Source organism: Silurus meridionalis, chromosome 4, assembly GCF_014805685.1.
Source record: "Silurus meridionalis isolate SWU-2019-XX chromosome 4, ASM1480568v1, whole genome shotgun sequence".
Taxonomy (NCBI): domain Eukaryota; kingdom Metazoa; phylum Chordata; class Actinopteri; order Siluriformes; family Siluridae; genus Silurus; species Silurus meridionalis.
This window is the reverse complement of record NC_060887.1, coordinates 27,908,669-27,927,335: the sequence shown is the minus strand read 5'-3', so window position 1 is coordinate 27,927,335 and position 18,667 is coordinate 27,908,669. Positions and strand designations below refer to the sequence as shown.

The 18,667-nt window shown below is 40.1% G+C and overlaps 1 protein-coding gene across 1 annotated transcript in view; it reads right to left on the bottom strand.

The window, feature by feature from the left end:
* The window catches only part of adgrb1a (adhesion G protein-coupled receptor B1a), a 95,522-nt gene that overhangs the window by 38,564 nt on the left and 38,291 nt on the right, over positions 1 to 18,667 (bottom strand). The window contains 15 exon segments of the mRNA XM_046847037.1: positions 198 to 241; positions 2,097 to 2,199; positions 2,801 to 2,876; positions 7,811 to 7,954; positions 8,938 to 9,046; positions 9,797 to 9,865; positions 9,978 to 10,172; positions 10,262 to 10,368; positions 13,064 to 13,165; positions 13,282 to 13,383; positions 13,386 to 13,610; positions 13,870 to 14,049; positions 14,690 to 14,854; positions 16,307 to 16,411; positions 16,968 to 17,042. Of these exon segments, the coding sequence (XP_046702993.1) occupies positions 198 to 241; positions 2,097 to 2,199; positions 2,801 to 2,876; positions 7,811 to 7,954; positions 8,938 to 9,046; positions 9,797 to 9,865; positions 9,978 to 10,172; positions 10,262 to 10,368; positions 13,064 to 13,165; positions 13,282 to 13,383; positions 13,386 to 13,610; positions 13,870 to 14,049; positions 14,690 to 14,854; positions 16,307 to 16,411; positions 16,968 to 17,042 (1,801 nt within the window).

Sequence of the window (18,667 nt, the reverse complement as noted above, 5' to 3'; positions counted from 1 at the left end):
TCTCTGTTTGATCGCTAGCAGTACAGAGGCAATGGCGAGTGAACCTTTCCACTATGACACTTCAGTGTCCTCTGAGACAAGCCTCTTAAAATCACTTGCTCTTGTCTCCCATTTGAGTGCCAGTCTTTCACAACAGACAGGGCAAAGAGTGAAAATAAGGGTTTGTGAGATCAGATCAATGAAAGCAAGCCTCTTACCTGTCACTCTCATCCCAGGAAATGCATGTTTGGTTGGTTGTACCCTGTGTGAAGAAAAGAAAGGGATGGCTATTACCTTGTGTGACTGAACTACACCACACGGAGACTTAGGTCTTCTAGCTTATATATTTCTAGCTTTCTATGACTCTTATTCTTGTATATTAGATACAAGACACCTGATTCTAACATTTCTACATTTATCATCCACATCATTAAAAGCCTAATATTGTGCAAACAAAACAGTCCTGACCCATAGAGATATGGACTCCACAAAACTTTTGAACAGCTTGAACTCCTTGATCCTGCTGCTTAAACCGTTTTTGAACAGTGTGCACTGCAGGGTGCATTATCCAGCTGAAAATTTAATTGTAATCAGTTGCTTTTAATTGTAATGAAGGGATGTGTTTGGTCTGTGGTAATGTTTAGGTAGAGTAGACAAAGTAACATACATGTGCGTTCCACGACCAAAGGTCACGACCCAAAGCAGAATTGTTTAGGGTATCACGCTGCATCCACTGTCCTGCCTTCTTTCCATAGTGTATTCTTGAAACAAATGTACCTGGCTATCCATATGATTCGTTCATCCATTTTTAATGCGTATGTGGCCATTGCAGTTGATTTTGGTGGTTGACAGGTGTAAGTAAGCGAACTCCAACCAATCTTCACTGCAATGTGTGTTCTGACACCTTTCTATGATAGCCAGCATTTACATTTTCTACAGTGCTACAAGAGCTCTACTGTGCAGTTGAACCAGAATAACTTTTGATACCTGCACACATCATTGAGCCCTAAGGTCCTTCCTGGACCTTTGGAGACACTCACCCAGTCCTCTAGCCATCACAATGTGTCTGAGTGACAATTGACTTGTGATTTTTTAACAAATCAAACAAATCAAAATTGTAACGGGATAATTTATTCAGGTTATTTACTCCACCTGTTAGTTGTTTTAATGTAATGGTTGATCAATATATAAAAAAATAAATTATAATAAAGTAAGAGATATCTCAGACACAGGATGACACAGTCATTCTGGACATACGAAGGCACACACTCTTTCTGTCTTTATGTTTTATACTTTATGTATTTATGCTGGGTAGTGGGCTAGCTAACTGACACTGGTTTGTACATTACATTAAAGATACCTCCGGTTATTGGTGTTCCTTCTTCCTTTTATCTTTAACTGACATGCTTTTAAACCTTTAGCTAAAAATAGTGCTGAAAGATTTTAGGCTGGCCTTTCTGCTGATGATTTTGCTAACTCTTCTTTAGGAACTATTTAGAAATAGGATTTTTTTGTGATGACCACAGACAAGTGGACTGCTAGAAACAGGGAAACAGTGCACTATAGGAAATACTATATGCATTCTTGGAATGTGGCTTGACCAATCAATTCATTTTTTTTTTCAATTATCATTCTTAAATGGTTATAAACAAAAGTCTGATTTTTTTTTTGTAAATTTACATTCAAAAAAGATTATGCAGTATAAGTATGGAAGTACTAATAAGTATGGAAGTAGGAATGTTTGCTTTTACACAAAATCAAAAGGCAAAAAATATTGCTGCCTTTTTTCTCAGTCTTTAAAAGCTATACCTTACTTGTTACAAAAGAAATTAATGATCTAATACATTTTCTATTTACCCTCCCGGCAAGCAGTCAGGCAAAGAAAGCTATTAAAACAACAAAATGCTCTTTCTTTAGGTTGTACTTGCATGAAATAAGTAACCAACCTTTTTACAGTTTGGTTTTTTGTTTTGTTTTAGCCATATAACAATTATTCTTATTATTATAATTTTTGTTATTATTATTGGTGTTGAGGTTCCAAAAGACAAAAACATTATTATATTTTTTTAATCTGTGTGCATTTCATCTGATTGAGTTCAGGGGTCAGAGTGGCTTACGTTGTAAAGGTGTGAAAATTCAATCTCCACTGGGGCAGAGAGAGAAATGGGAGTTGGTTTGATCGTCACAGAGATCACCTTGGAGTTCAACACAGTGCTGTTTCTGTGAGGACAAAAAGAAAAGACAGTGAGAGAACGAGGGGGAATGGAGACAAAAGAGAAGCTGACCTTGAGCTTCAGCCTGACCACTGCTATACAGATTACCACTGTATTACTATGTATCAAATGGGCAATGCAAACTTGTACTGCACTGATATGTTTGAGCACACACACACACACACACACACACACACACACACACACACACACACACACACACACACCTGTACAAGTACATAATCAGTCAGCATGAGTGTTTCTGTCAGCTGGTGTCTCTCTCAGAACCCCACATGATCACACTCAGTGTGATAAAAAAAAGATAACTAGAATAAAAATGTATGCTAAGAGCAGGGGGAAGTAAAACAAAATACATTTTATAATAATAATAAAAAAAATACTACTACACACTAACCTAATGAGAAAACATCAGCCCTATTTCTACTTCCCCAGCTATTAACCTTGAAGTACTTTCTCCATAATTGTGTATAACTTAAAAAGAAGCATACCGATAAATTAATAAATGACTGCAATCAGTTCCTGTTCGTTGCATTTTAGCCCGGATTAGCTTCAAAAGACTGAAAATGAGAAATGCAATTGCTGCTTACCTCTGAAGAGACAGGATACTGCCAATGTTTCGGTAGAGAACAATGCCGGTTACAAACTCTGAAGCCTCGTCCTCAGCTGCAATGCATCACGCACACACACACACACACACACACACACACACACACACACACACACACACACAAATGTGTAAGGGAAAGTTACTTTGGCAGCAAGGGTGGGAAGGATTACCAGTTAGATCTCACAGCTAAAGGGACCCCCAATCAATTTGAAGATCATGTTACAGTCTGTGTTGAGTTTCACATGTTGTCCAATTAATCATGCTAATACCTGGACTGGCTATGCTACAGTCTCCTAATATCAGACCTAAATTAAAGGCTAACCATAGAAACCTGGTTCTGCCATCCATTCCCCACTCTGATGTTCACTCCCTCAACAATAAATAGAATTTCTTCAGACTAAAGCTACTCAGTGTGAAGTCAGAGACAGTCCTGTTATTATTTTTATTAATACAACAACAACATTCTGGACATAGCCATGCACCTAGCAAGGCTAAACACCAACAGGAAATGAGCCCTGTCTGGTAAGACTTGGTGGTGATCTGTATGCTTACACAACAAATGGTGCAGGAATGATGCTGGGTACTGTTCATCACTGGTGGAGTTATGGCAATTAAGTGATGGCCATAGTTCCTGCCCAGAGAGTTTACCAGTTTGCTCATTATTGCAATGTACATTCCACTAGGCACCAATGCAGAAACTCTACATAACTATCACAGACAGCACTCTTAGATAGATTTTTTTATTGTTGCTATGGAATTTAACCCCACAACTTTAAAATTCCACCACAGATTCGGTACATAGTATTGGTGATTTGCAAAAAGTAAAAAAAAATGACATCATGTCCTTCAGGACCATCACCATGTGGGCAAACCAGAAAACAGAGATGACTGCTGAAGTGTTGTTGCTGTAGAAAGCGCTGTCATACAACCCTCAACTACTAGAGAGATCAAGAGCAACTATGCAAAAAAAGAATACAGGGCCACAGAGGTGGGAAGTAATGAAGTACAAATACTTTGTTAAAGTGCTGAAGTAGATTTTTCTGGTATCAGTACTTTTCTTAACTATTAATTTTTGGACAACATTTTACTTGCACTCATTTATTTTTTACATAAATATCTGTACTTTCTACTTCTTACATATTCAAACCAGCCTCGTTACTTTAGTTTTAATATATTTGGTGATATGGTCAATATTTTTTCTTCTCATTTCGTGCCTTTTTTTACCCCATCAACCTGTTTCCTGTCATTGCATGGCCTTTATCAATCTACCATTGGTGTATCATTACCTGGCTCTCACACACCACAGACATAGACTAGCCTGTGAAGCTAACAACGAACAGGGCAGAAGGCAACAAAAAGTATGGCTATCGTGGAGGAGACAGAGGGAGTCACTGATGTAAATGACTGAGAACAGACACATTCCTGGTCACCTGATTATCATCTTTTCTATGCTTGTGTTCTATATGGTGGCTGTTCAGCCTGGATACATCTATTAGGTAACAACATTTTTAATTTGTTTTGTATTAATTTGATTAGAGGTCCAGTTACCCACGTGACTCTAAAACAGGTAGTAGTGATGGCTACTTTTTAAATGTCCGAGCCTAAACTTCTTTACTTTAACTTGAATAAATATGTATAGTCAGTACTTCAACTTTCAACAGTGTTTTAAAACATGAGTATCTGTACTTCTACTTAAGTGAAGAACCAGAAAAAAAACAAATCCAGCTCTCACCTACCAAGTACTTTGTCTAACAGCAGTAGAGGTGAGGAAGACTCTGTATATATTTGCCACATGGTAAGGAATGGAAACACCACACTAGGTCTGCTGCACAATCTGCTTGCTAATTGGCTTACAAACATCTTCGATATTTCTCTGAGCCAAGCAGTTGTCCATGTGTCCTTCTAGATGACCACATTCAAATCATACAATAAAATTTGCTAGTGACTTTATAGTTGTGCATCCTAATGAACAACAATGAATCCGCGTACAGGAGGTAAACCAGCTTGCAAAATGGAGTAGAGGAAGATAAAACTAAAATGATGTTAACATCATTAGTACTCGAGTAGACCACTTATTATTGCACATCAAAAACCGATAAGGAAGTGAATCAAAAGTTTCAAGTGTCTCAGTGTGCATGTGATGGAGGACCACTCCAGGACTCTACTCCACCTGCCTAGCCCAGAAGGCCCAGTAGCATCTCCATTTCCTACAGAAACTAAAGAACTCCAAAGTTACAAAGATACAAAGAGAGGATAGAGAGCATTCTGGCCAGCTGTTTCACAGAGTGGTATAGGACATGCACAGCCTTCAATTGTAAGTCCCTACAGCAAATTGTGAGAAACACTGAAAAGATCATCTCAGTCTCTCTGCCCAGACAACAAATGCTGCAGCTGCAAACCTACCAGAATGGCAGATGGCCTCTCTCACTCCTCTCATAGACTCTTTACTTTCCTGGCATCTGGCAGAAAGTACAAGAGCATCCGTGCCACCACCAGACTTTGCAACAGTTTCTTCCTGAGGCAGTCAGCTTACTCCACACCACGCTATCTCTCAATGCTGACCTGGACTAGCAAACACTTAACTCACCATGACAGAAAAAGTGGTAGCTCGGTGCTTTAGATGTTGTACTTCAAAAGGATGTGAATTCAAATCCCAGGAACATCAACTGCCTCTGCTGAGCCTTTGAGAAAGGCTGAAACTGCTCAATTGTATAAATGAGTTGATTGGAAGTTGCTCTGGATAAGAGTGTCTGGCAAATGCAGACAGAATCCCACTGGACACCTCATTTTTTGAAGATGCATCAGACAGTTTTTTTTATTACAATATTGCTGCTAAGCTGCACAATACTTTAAAGTACACAGTCCATGTTTTGTATATGTATTGTCCCATGTATCTGTTGTTCAATAAATTTATTGTTCCAAGTAATGGATGAAGTAACCAAACCATGTTCGTAAGTTAAAGTAGAGATGCACTACCTAAAATATTGCTCCAGTAAAAGTAAAAATGCTCTCTTTAAACTTTCACTTAAGTAAAAGTACAAAAATATTCCCTTCAAATGTATACGTATCCAAAGTACTATGATTTATTATGGCCTTAATGTCCTATTCTTAATCAAATCAGTATATGTGGAAATACTCTGATATTACTCTTATTAAAATCTGATTAATATGTATTAAAATGATCATGAGCCCGAAACATTCTTTTCAACTATATTGCGCAAATAAGGCCATGGGTGTTGTGGTACCAACAAGTTAGATACCACCAAGCGGCAATCAATACAAGTTTAAAACAGAGCGTAGACTTGACCCTGATTGGTGGCTTGCTGCGTGCTTGACCGGTTTTTATATACTTATAAATAAAAGGGAACGACTGATTTCTCAAAATGTAGTTGAGAAAAAGTAAGACATTTGACTTTGAAATGTAATGAACGTAAAGTAAAAGTTTCCCCAAATGGAAATACTTCAGTAAAGTACAGATACTCATTACTGTCCACCACTGATTTTTCCTAACTTACCTCATACAGTTTATTTCATTGTATTAGTCTTGCATGCTGATCTGTGTTTCTCCATTGCCTTGCAGAAATGGCACTTTGTTTCAAAGTATAGAAGTAAAACCCACTTGACTTGAACTGTCAAGGCTTTGCCTAAAGTCAGGTAAGCAGAGAGATGAAGCATGGGAAAACACGTGCTACAGTGCAAGCATGTTTCCCAGCTGGAAAGGAAAAAGTAGAAGTGGACAGAACCCAGGGATGAATGCATGCAAGCACAAACACACACAGTGTGTGGCTAGCAGAAGCAGAGTTCAGGGAAAGGGAGGGAAAGCCTGGCAGCCAGACAGTGTGTGCACAGACTACACCTCTGGGGCTGCAGCTAAGCCTGCACGGATATGGAGGAGTGCAGAGCTGAAAAAGACTGCGCTACTTTCCTCCCATCCCTAGGGACAGTTTTATTCCTGTCGGCCTCCACTTACTATCTGTCAGTACAAAACAGCTATAGCCACTATGGGACCAAAAGTAGAGTCATGGTGAAAATACCCTCTGGAGCTTCTCCTCTGAGCTCTCAAAGATCTCAAAGTTTATTTCCTATAAGCACCACTCTCAGCATGCATCAAACTTGACTTGTTATCAATCTGCTAAGAGTGTCATGGAAACGGAGCCCCCAATGGGAGTGGAAAAATTAGGCCTAATTGCTCTTGATTGGCTCCTGTTGACTCCTGATTAAGCAGCAACTGCCCAATTAGCATAGTCACAGGGAAGGGAACTTCTCAACTGATGTGCATATTTAGACAAACACATTTTCAGCCCTCTGATCTGAAACAAAAGTAAAAAAAAGAAAAAAAGGTTTTTCTCTTGCATTTGTTTGATACTATCTGTAGACACGGGTCATTTGCATTACATTGAAAGGTGTATGCTTATATAATGTTTTACTTTGTAAAGTCTTGGGTCATTTTCTTGTTTTTGATATCAGTGTTCTGCAGTCTGATAAAGTCTACATCAGGTGTGGAAGCAATTTCTATTTCAATCCCTATGATGCAAACCAAGCAATGTGATTCATTTACTTTCCTTTTCATGATAGCAGGGAGAGCGCTGGGACGGCCGCCTTACAAATCACAAGGATCACAAATAAAGCATGGTTAAAATCTTTTCATCTCTGCATCTGCAAATATTCCTACACAACGAGATTCCGTGCATCCAAGAAAAGTGCTGTTCTTCCCTGTCTGAGTATTTGTACCGGAAGTAAAATGGTAAATGGATGAAATGAGTACCTCCCAATGTGCAAACCAAAAGTGAGTTGTAGAATTGCACAGTTAGAAGGTATTCTTAAACATGACAACAAACATAAGATTTTAAGACCCTTCCCAAAATATGGCAAAAATTGGTCCGGGACTCTTTCTGAAATATGCAGGTCAAAGTACAACAAAAACCAAAAAAAATATGTAAACATAAATGCACCTTGTGTATGTTGTATAAAATAGGTCCCAGCTCCTCACCTGATTTACCAGAGGAGACAATGCTTTTTGAGATGATGACCTTGTCCTCAGAGTTGCGAGCCCAATCCTCCATTCCCATCCAGCCTTTTTTTGGAAAAGTGATATCAGCGTTGCCTGCAGCAGGTCGCTTGTGAAGGCTCAACACTGAAAAGACACACAGACAGCCATTAGAGCTAAAATAAACAGGGATGGTGCTTAACCAAACCTGTTCTTGTGCAGTTTACAGAGATAATTCCTATGGTTTAATAGCTTGACAGAATACACTTAAAAATGCTTGTTTACAGCCTGTGTATTGCATGCATCTGATTAAGCATGGGAGAAAGAAGCCATTTGCTCAAGGACAGATGACAGTTCCATAGCTGGACATGCATTTCTGACAGGTGATTGTAAAGAACTGCTCTCGGCCCACACGCCCCCACCTGCTCCTCACCAATCTGTCATTTTTGTCCCCCTGAGTGTCCTAGTGAGAAACAGCTCATCTCCTGCCTGTCTCTGCCAGTTTCTGTGTGTGAGTAAAGCACATCTCCCATGTGGGCCCTGTGCTGTGGAATTGTGGGTGGATCACAGTGGGATATGAATGCCCTGCGAATGCCCAGAGCTAGAGGATCTGGGTAAATGTACATACACCTGCTTTTCCCAGAAGAAGTGTAAGCATCTCAGGGAAATGGTTTCCTCTCAGTGTGAATTTCCAACTCTTTGTGCCAAAACCCACTACTGAAATGTATAAATAAATTTTCTGCATCCTTATATTGTCCGCGAACCACCAGCCACGCCTCCCTCCTACACGCAGCACACTCGCACAGCCTCGCCCTCCTAATCACCTTCACCTGTCTCCAATCTACTCTCCCAGGAGCCCATTTCCACTCGCTCAACGTCCGATCTACGGTTCGCACTGGCGATCATCCCTGGACGACCCGCATTACGGATTATACACGCATTACGGATTATACCTACTCTCCATTTTGTGCTTTTCCTCAAGACCCCCTGCCTTGTGTATTCAAACTTATAAAGTGTCTAACCATACTCCGGTTTCCGACTCTTGGTCCACATGTGACATATATTTACTTTCGAATGCTCAGTTATGTATCATATTTCCAAAATTGCAGTTAAAGTATAAGTTGACTTACCAAGGTTGTCGGTGACCTCATAGTTATCTTGAAAGTCTTTCATACGGAGACTGACGACATCAACAAAATCCTCCACCAGACGAAAGAGCTCCTTAATGTTAGGACCTAGCTAAATAATAAAGATACCAAAAAAAAGATTAAACAATTCTAGACTGGAAAAAGTTTGCTGTTAGAGTGAGTATAAAGAGTGATCTTCAGAAAACCATTTGTGGATGTGATGACAGGATTATTGATATAACTGCAGAGAATTAGTTTTACTATTCATATTTGATCTATCACATGCCCACCCTTATTAATCATAAATGTCATTTTATAATTGTATTCATAAATTGTCAGGTTTATAAAGTCCAAAACTATGCGCCAATGTATATCAATTACTTGGTGTTCTAAGTTTGTGGAAGTGGTCTTAATGTATAGCTGATTAGTGACAGTAATGAACAGAACTATTGAATTTTTAAGAACTAATAGAAGGGATAGGAAACTCAATACTCTGTAGTGCTCCTACGGCACTCACTCCTCTTCCAGACCACAGCAAACTGAGTCATACCTGCTTCACTCTTTTTCTCTCTCTTTCTTTCCCTCTCTCTCACTCTCTGACATTTACAAATGTGTACAAGAACAAAAGTTTAATAAGTGATAAGTCCACCTTCAGAAACTAAATGTAATAATGCATTAGTCATATGGTCCCAGTTAAATAATAGGTTTCATAAAGGCCATTCTTTCATGAAGTCAGAGAAAACTTCCTAATAAAACTAGAAAACTTAACCAGGAATAAATTAAATACACACTTCTTATGTGTGAATTGAATACCTTTAAAGCAGATCTGGTCAAAAAGGAAGAAAGAACAAAAAAAACTCACCAACTGTGCTTCTTCCCATCTCTCTCTGTTTTCTTCCATCAGGAGATTACTCACTGACTGAACAAAGTTCTGCAGACCAAACGAGCACACAATTAGGTTTAATCTAGTGTAACAGGATAGAACAGTTCTTCTTTATGCCCCTCATTGTCTTTTGTTGAGTGAAATATTGTCCTGCGCTTACCCTCATGTCAGCACTGCTGGGGCTGTAGTATGATCTCCTAAAGATTTCTGTCATGTTCTTCAGGATGTCAATTATAGCCAGCAGGTCTCCGCTGTAGCTAGTCCCCTCACTGGAAGTCACCCTCAGCTTGTTTATAACCTCTGAAACTCCATCTCCCACAAGCCCTCTTTGAGCCTTTGACAGGTGGTCACGGGTCTAAAAAAAAAAAAAAAAAAGATTATCGTTTGAAACGTTTTTCAGTTTTGATGATGCTTTAGTCAGCGTGGTGTAATCAGAGGGCTTACCAGGGTTTGGATGCTGCGGTAGTCATTAGAAATGCACTTCATGTAAGATGGGCTTTCCCAGTATGCAATCCCCTCTTCATCTAGAGAGCAGCGACGAAATATGGTGCCTGAAGAAGTAACACACTAAGTAGCTATAAATCTAGCCTGTAATAGGCAGGTTGTTAATACCACATGCACTTGTGTATGAATTTACATAAACAATGTACAATGTACAATAAACAATTAATTGGATTTCATGTATTTGGTCATATTTGGTCATGAGGATTTGTTATATTTCCTTGTAATTTCTACTTTGACAGTAGTGCAAGTGACTACACAGATCTATGCACTCTATGCACTTTATCACTTATATAGCAACAACTCATTCCCAGAGACAATCCAAATATATTTTTTTATTAAATAAAAGAAAAATAAACAAAAAGTTGAAAAATGCTATAAATGATTAATTAGTTATGCATTGTTATAATTATTTGTATTAATTGCATCCTAGTAATTGGGGTATAAGGGTACACAAAAATCATAGTTCGGTATGTACCTCGGTTCATTATCAATAATATTTGTGATCATCAACGTTTAAACAGTTTACATTTTTTTTTAATTTTAAATAAAATGCCAGCTTGGTTCAAGAATATACAAATAAATATTTTATAATATTTTATAAAAATGTAATAGAATAAATTAAGGCAATACTTCTTCTTTCGGCTGCTCCCCGTTAGGGGTCGCAACAGCGTATCATCCGTCTCCATACTACTCTGTTCTCCACATCTGTCTCTTTAAAACCAACTACCTGCATGTCTTCATTTACCACATCCATAAACCTCCGCAATGGCCTTCCTCTTTTTCTCCTACCTGGTGGCTCAGTCCTCAGCATTCTCCTACCGATATACCCCATGTCCCTCCTCTGCACATGTCCAAACTATCTCAATCTTGCTTCTCTTACTTTGTCCCCAAAACGTCCTACATAGGCTATCCCTCTAATAAACTTGTTTCTAAACCTGTCCATCTTCAGCTCTGCTATCTCCAGCTCCACCTCCTGTCTTTAATCAATGCCACTGTCTCTAAACCATACAACATTGCAGGTCTCACCACAGTCCTATAAACTTTCCCTTTCACTCTTGTAGATACTCTTCTATTACAAATCACTCCTGCTATCACTCTTCTCCACCCACTCCACCCTGCCTACACTTTTTTCTTCCCTTCTCTAACACACTTTTCATTACTTTGCACTGTTGACCCCAGGCACCTTCACCTTCACTACCTCTTTTCCCTGCAACCGCACCGCACCACTCCACTGCCCTCCCTCTCATTCACACACATGTACACTGTCTTACTCCTACTCACTTTCATTCCTCTTCTCTTCAGCGCATACCTCCACCTCTCCAGTCTCTTCTCCACCTGCTCCCTACTCTCACCACGAATCACAATATCATCCGCAAACATCAAAGTCCACAGAGACTCCTGTCATCACCACTGCAAACAGGAAAGGGCTCAGAGCCGATCCTTGACGCAGTCTAACCTCCACCTTAAACCAGTCTGTCATTCCTACTGCACACTTCACTGCTGTTACACTGTCCTCATACATGTCCTGCACCACCCTCACATACTTCTCTGACACACCAGACTTCCTCATACAATGCCACAACTCCTTTCTCAGGACTCTGTCGTGCTTTCTCTAAATCCACAAACACACAATGCAACTCCTTCTGACCTTCTCTATACTTTTCCATCAACATTCTCAAAGCAAATAATGCTTCTGTGGTGCTCTTCCTCGGCATGGAGCCATACAGTTACTCAGGGATGGTCACCTCTTCTCTCAGCCTGGCTTCCACTACTCTTTCCCATAACTTCATGCTGTGACTGATCAACTTTATTCCTTTGTTGTTACTGCAGGTCTGCACATCTCCCTTATTCTTAAAAAACGGTACCAGTACACTCCTTTTACCATTCCTCAGGCACAAAATTAAGGATTAAATTAGCACTAATTAAAATTAATGAATAATATTAAATAAATGGAAATTTTATTAAATGTAATTAAATAGTTATGTTTGTTAGACCCCATTTGGATAATATAGATTAATTCTTCCAATCAGTCACTCCCTCAATATGCAGAACTGTAAGGATTTTTTCCATTTACGTGAAACAGATATAAAACGCCAAAGAATGCATATCGCTAGCGTTAACCGCTAACCACTAGCACTGTTGATTCTTTTATGCTTACACAAAACAAGTCTTATTTTCAGTACGAAGTGAGTAGCCACTGTGCTAGCTGGCATTGTTGTGTATGTTTAAATGTTTATTAATAATAATAAAAAAATGCTCAATGTGTGAGGCAGAGATCAAACTAACTTGTGTTCCACCACTTTATACATTCCTGAGGAATACATGTGCCATTACACCCCAACCTAATAATAATAAAAAAAAAAATAAATAAATAAATAAATAAAAAAAATAATAATAATAATAATATTTTTGAAATGTAAAAAAAATTATCCAACTTTGGAATGTCAACAGTAACTTTGCTTTGCATCAGGTCTCATTAAATCACCCTGTCATGATTTATTTATTTCTTATTCAATTCCTGCTTAAACATAAGTCCACAGGAACCACTATGAACCAATACCGTAATTAGTATACTCTGGGTAGATAAAATGCCTTTGCTTATTATTGTTGAAAATACATTCAGTTAGTTAATGAAGTTGTTAAGGTTAACTATTGATCTGAAATATTGTTAACCATAAGTTACACTTGAATTTATTAAGCTAATAACACTGAATCTGATGTGCCACAAGTTTGGTCTCTTACCAGCAGCGTTTGGTGGACAACGGACAGCTGCTGTATCTCCAGCAGGGGTTCTCTTCCAGACTACATTTGAAAAATTCTCTTCATCACAAATCTCATGGGGCTCTGGGTTAAATCAAAACAAAATGTACAAATTAAAAATAAATAAATAAATAAATAAATAAAATTTATGTATATATATAGTACAAGCAAAACACTGACTGTCATTACTAGCATTGTACCTGGGCATCTTTTCTCATTACAACGCTGTACTTCTACACGGTCTCCTGGGCATGGCTCCCCAGCAAAGAAGGGCCCATAGCAAACTCTTTGCCTCTGCTGGCTCCCCCACCACAGGTTTTAGTACAGCTTGACCACAAACTCCAAGGCTGCCACTGTCCATCCACAGGGCAATCTCTCAGAAAACAGGCACGTGTCTGCACCCAGTCACCCTGGCATTCGGAGCCCCCATATGACGGACCATTACACTCTCGTGTACGCTGCATGGTCCCATTTGAGCAGGAAACGGAGCAAGAGCTCCAACTGGACCACTCATTCCACACACCATCCACTAAGAGGAAAAAGAATTCATAGGGTGAAATATATATATAGAGAGAGAGAATGAGAGAGGTGTTGCTTTTTGTTGCCAAACCTTTAGTCCATTCTAGCGTGATTTAAAAGCTCCCTTAGTCACCATCTCTGTGAATGAGGCTGACAAAGCCACCTTTCAATATCCACCCTCCTACACAGACTCTCATCTGCCTTTAATTGTGACACTTGATGGAAGTCATTAAAGCTAAATGAGGCACTCTTTATTTAAAGATCTTCACCTGGGCAGACGGCGATGTTGCAGAATTTGGTCTGTTTCTCTGGGCCCACGCACTCATCACCTCCGAACTGCGGCGGCTTGCAAGTGCGTGTGCGGTCCCTGTATCCACGGCCACAGGTAGAAGAACACAGGCTCCATGGAGACCACTCATCCCACGCACCATGCACTGCAATCAGAGCGGCTAGGGGATGATTTATAGAGAGAAAAACACTGGTCCACACACACAAAAACACATCGGTACCCACCAAACAACTGCTGTACCCACTTAAAAAAAAAGTGTACACAAATAAAAACTTCACTGTTTTATTTCAACTCTGATGCCTGCAAACCACCACATATGAGGCAACTGAGGTCTTTAATATTTTAGTAATATGAGGCATGACTGTGTGTGTGTGTGTGTGTGTGTGTGTGTGTGTGTGTGTGTGTGTGTGTGTGTTTGGAAATATTCAGTGTATTTCGTATGTGGGTGGCTGTTCGAGGATCACTTTGCATATTCATGTGTATCCCAGAGGAGTTAAGATGTGGGTTTGGTCTGATGTGCACTTCTTTCAAAAAGCTGGAGACGAAGAGTGAGGGAGTAGAAAAAGGAGGGAGAGGGGAAAAGAGGAGAAGATGGAGTGGGAGACACTGACCATCATGCCATGGGAGAAGTTTGGCTTTTTTTGTATGTCATGCTAGGCTCTACTTTAACCCATTACTCTCTTGCCAGGCTCAGGGAGAGGGGGTTCTGAGATGGACAGCTGGTGTGTGGGGACTTGGCATTGAGCTTCAGGGAGAGAGAGGTTGATGGTATTGGGGTGGGTGGGGAGGCCTTCTCTTACCTGGACACACGGCTGTGTTGTTACAGGGTCTCTGCTCACGCAGTGGCCCGCTGCACTGCGTGCTGTACGAGGCTGAAACACAGAAGCGCGTACGACTCTGCCAGCCTTCGCCACATGTGGCTGAGCACACACTCCATTGGGACCACTCCTCACCCACAGGAGAGTCTACCAGGGCAGGGTGGGGGGGTAGAGGAAAGGAAGTAAGGGGGAGGAAGAGGCACGTTCATAAAGGAGCAGAAAGAAAGGGGGCTGAAAATAATTCAGGAATTCAACATGCAGGAACAGCTTTTCTACGCTAACAGCGAAGGCTTCACCACCCTCAGGCCTCCTTCATTATCCAGAGCATCCATCTCCAAATAAGTGAATGCTTCTTTTCAGGATATGTCAAGTGATATTTCTAAATGGCTATTCAGCAGATGATTTAGACACCTGTGATTTGCAGCCAGTAGGGAAGCAGAGCAAAAGTGACAGAGCAGGCTGACAAAGCACACTTGATGGAGCAGGAAAATCATGGCAATCATGCAAAGACCATCTTAATTGTTCAATAAAAAGCAGCAGACTTTCATCACTCTCCACGAAGCAGATGTGCATGGTGGGCTTGAAGAGCTTTCATGAGAGTTCAGTAGGACGTGTTGAGCTGTCATGACTATCCAGTAAGATGATATGAGTTGTCAAGGATTCAGGGCATACAAGCTAGAAAGCCTCACTTAAATAAAGGCGAATCTAATTTCTACATCAAATCCAGTGAAGGGTTTTCAGCAGAAGATGTGAAGGAGAAAAAATGTGAGAGAATTTTAAAAACAAATAAAGTATCTGAACTATTCTGAGAAAATGTTTTATTCTGATGTAACCTAAAATAAACACCTCCCCTGGCTGTCTTGGGCATAATTAAGAACACAAAGTGATGCATGCAATGTTTCACATAACCCTATGCAGCCAGTTATATTGTACCATGAATCAGTGTCTAATATGAAGTCTCAAGCTTCAATTCAATACCAAATAATCACTCATGCAAAGACAAAAGATAGCATGACCAGACCCAAGCCATGTGTTGCCTTTAATGGTTATGGAGTGGAGATGTTGGCTCAACAGGCTCTTGGATATATTGGAAGACTATTTTGAAATATTGAGTCCATAAAACATAAACAAACTGCTGTCTCACTATGAACCATGCCAAGACACATCATGGGACACACATCCCACTCATATTCAGACAAGATGAGGCCATAGCCACATGCACATCCAATTTACACCCCTGCGTGTACCTAGGTGTGATAGGTGGCCACAAATATGTGTGTGTATCGACATGCTTCATGGTATGTGTGTTAAGTGTAACTTAAGTTACAATGACAATGGATTTGGGTGTGACTTGAAATTGTATCCATTTTATCAATTGATTTTCTCAATCAATTTTCTTACATGAGAGTTGGTAAATAATTGTTTCTCAAGCATCAGTGTTAATCATCCTACACTACTACAGTATAACAGAATTAAATTTGGCTTGTGTGTGTGTGTGTGTGTGTGTGTGTGTGTGTGTGTGTGTGTGTGTGTGTGTGTGTGCCTGTGTGTATGCCTGTGCGTAAGCCCAAGCTGTAAAAGAGAGGCCTGCATTCTTACCTGTCTGAGGAGATTGCTGTCCAGCACGGCTCTTGTCCACATCCTCTCGTTTGCGGCTGTCCGCCGAGCGCAGAGATTGGCTACGAGAGCTGTATCGGCCTGTGCCTGCAGGATGGGGTGGGGTTAGCGACTAGACTGGATTTCCTATTGGACAGAGCTGTGGGTGCTGTTCATCAGCGTCTGCCATGCTTGAGAGATACGGAAATAACGGCGATGCTGATTACTGGGGCTATGCGCATTCCAATAAGAAGTGTGCATTGGATGTGTGCCTGTGGGATTGTTTTCTCCCTTGTTGTTTTACAATGGCACAGAGGTGTTGAGCAGATATTTTGTGTGTGTGTGTGTCTGTGTGTATGATCAGTAGAGTCTAAATAATAATATAGAATCATGGTATAATTATTTGAGAATGAGAGAAGAAGTGTGTTGGACAGATTGAACATGCTGGTGTATTGGAAGGCTGAGAGAGTGAGATGGAGTGAGCAGTGGATGTAGGATGAAGGCAAACGTGGATCATGCATGAATGGAACACATATATAAATGAGGACATTTACAGCTCATGACCCTGAACATGAATCTGTCAATTAACTCATGACCTTTTCTTCACTGTGAAGTGTAAGCCTCATTCACACTGCCACTGTCATAACGTCAGAGCTGTCCTTACCAAGGTTTCCGTCCTCCAGGCCGGTATATTTCAGCGTGTTTAAGACCTTCGCTTTAGATGAGTATTGGCTGTAGCCTAAACAACATGCAGAGAGGAAGAAAAAGAAAAATCATTCTATCAAGGCTCACAGCGGGGAAACCCGAGCTGTATAGTATGAACTTATGAAGGAGAGGATGACTGGATTCAAAAACAGAGGCAAACAGAATGTGCAGCCAGTTTTAGACTGCGTGATTATGCTGGTTCAATATTTTTCTTGTCAAGCTATAAGAGATGATCCCAATATAATCTATAACAAATCTATAACAGACTGTGCGGTGTGTTCTTCATGTCAGATTATACGCTGAAGATCCTCTAATAAAATTTCCGGAATATAAAGCGCACCCTTATATAAGTCGCACCCACTGAATTTGACAAATATTTTTATTTTTAACATAAATAAGTCGCACCTGTCTATAAGCCGCAGGTGTCTACACTAATGTACTTTACACAGGCTTTAACAAAAGACACGTTACACACGGTGTAACGGGTGAAATATGTTGCGCTTCTATTAGGAGCATAGCGGTATTTTGGGAAAAGACCAGCACTGCATTCTTTCAGTATTACTGTGTGTGTGGAGACTGAGGATTATGTGCTTTTTTTTTTCTGATGCTCATTTCTAAGTTTCTTTGACTAACCTGTAAAGCTGTTGCAAAGAAAAATAAAAAAGCACAAGTTTTGGAAACCTGTCTGTGCTTATATGATTTCTGTTGCAACTGGAGTTAGCGAGCTCTCCCTTCACCCAGATTTAACGCGCTACAACGGCTTGTATCTAAACAGTAGCCTACCAAGAAAGTCATTGTTCACTGTCTTCCTCCTTCCTTTCACAACTACAGTGGTACCTTGACCTACAAGTGCATTAATGTACGAGTTTTCCGAGGTACGAGCGGTCACGCATCGATTTTTTTGCTTTGTTACGCGAGCAAAAAATTGAGGTACGCGCTCGAGACGCCGCTGCTAGATGGCGAAGCGAAGTCAGAAAGTGAAGATTGTGATGAAAATTAAGATAAGCAAAGAAGAAGTAAAAATTTTAAAGTTTAGGGATACGTAGTGTACAGGAGTGATAATAAAAAACGAGTTTTCCCTCCACACCTCCGCTTATCGCCTCTACCCCCCTCCACACACACACACACACACACACACACACACACACACACACACACACACCACCGGCGTTTTCGTTAGCTCAAGTCGTCTCATCTCCAAGGAAAATACACTGAATAAAACCTTATTATATCTTTACATACTCTTTCTATTATGTTTTTATACTAGATTTGTTATTTAGAAATGTATTTTCCAATTTAATAACACGAAACATAAAAACGGGGTGTCACTTTGAGGGTTGGAACGGATTAATGCCATTTTAAGTATTTTCAATATGGAAAACCGATTTGATGTGCGAGCAAATTGAGATACGAGCTCGTCCACGGAACGAATTAAAGTCGTAGGTCAAGGTACCACTGTATTTCACTGGGGAGTTTATCACACAGGTGAGGTGCGTTTTTTCGTTTCCGTTCGGAAATTTCCGCTTGAAATTTGTGAAACTATATATATATATAGCAACTCACTAAACTTGAGCCCTGGTATATATTTATTAGGTAGGTAGCTCAGTGTTTCAAGCTCTGTTTTACTGATTGGAAGGTCAACCCCCATTATCGCCAAGC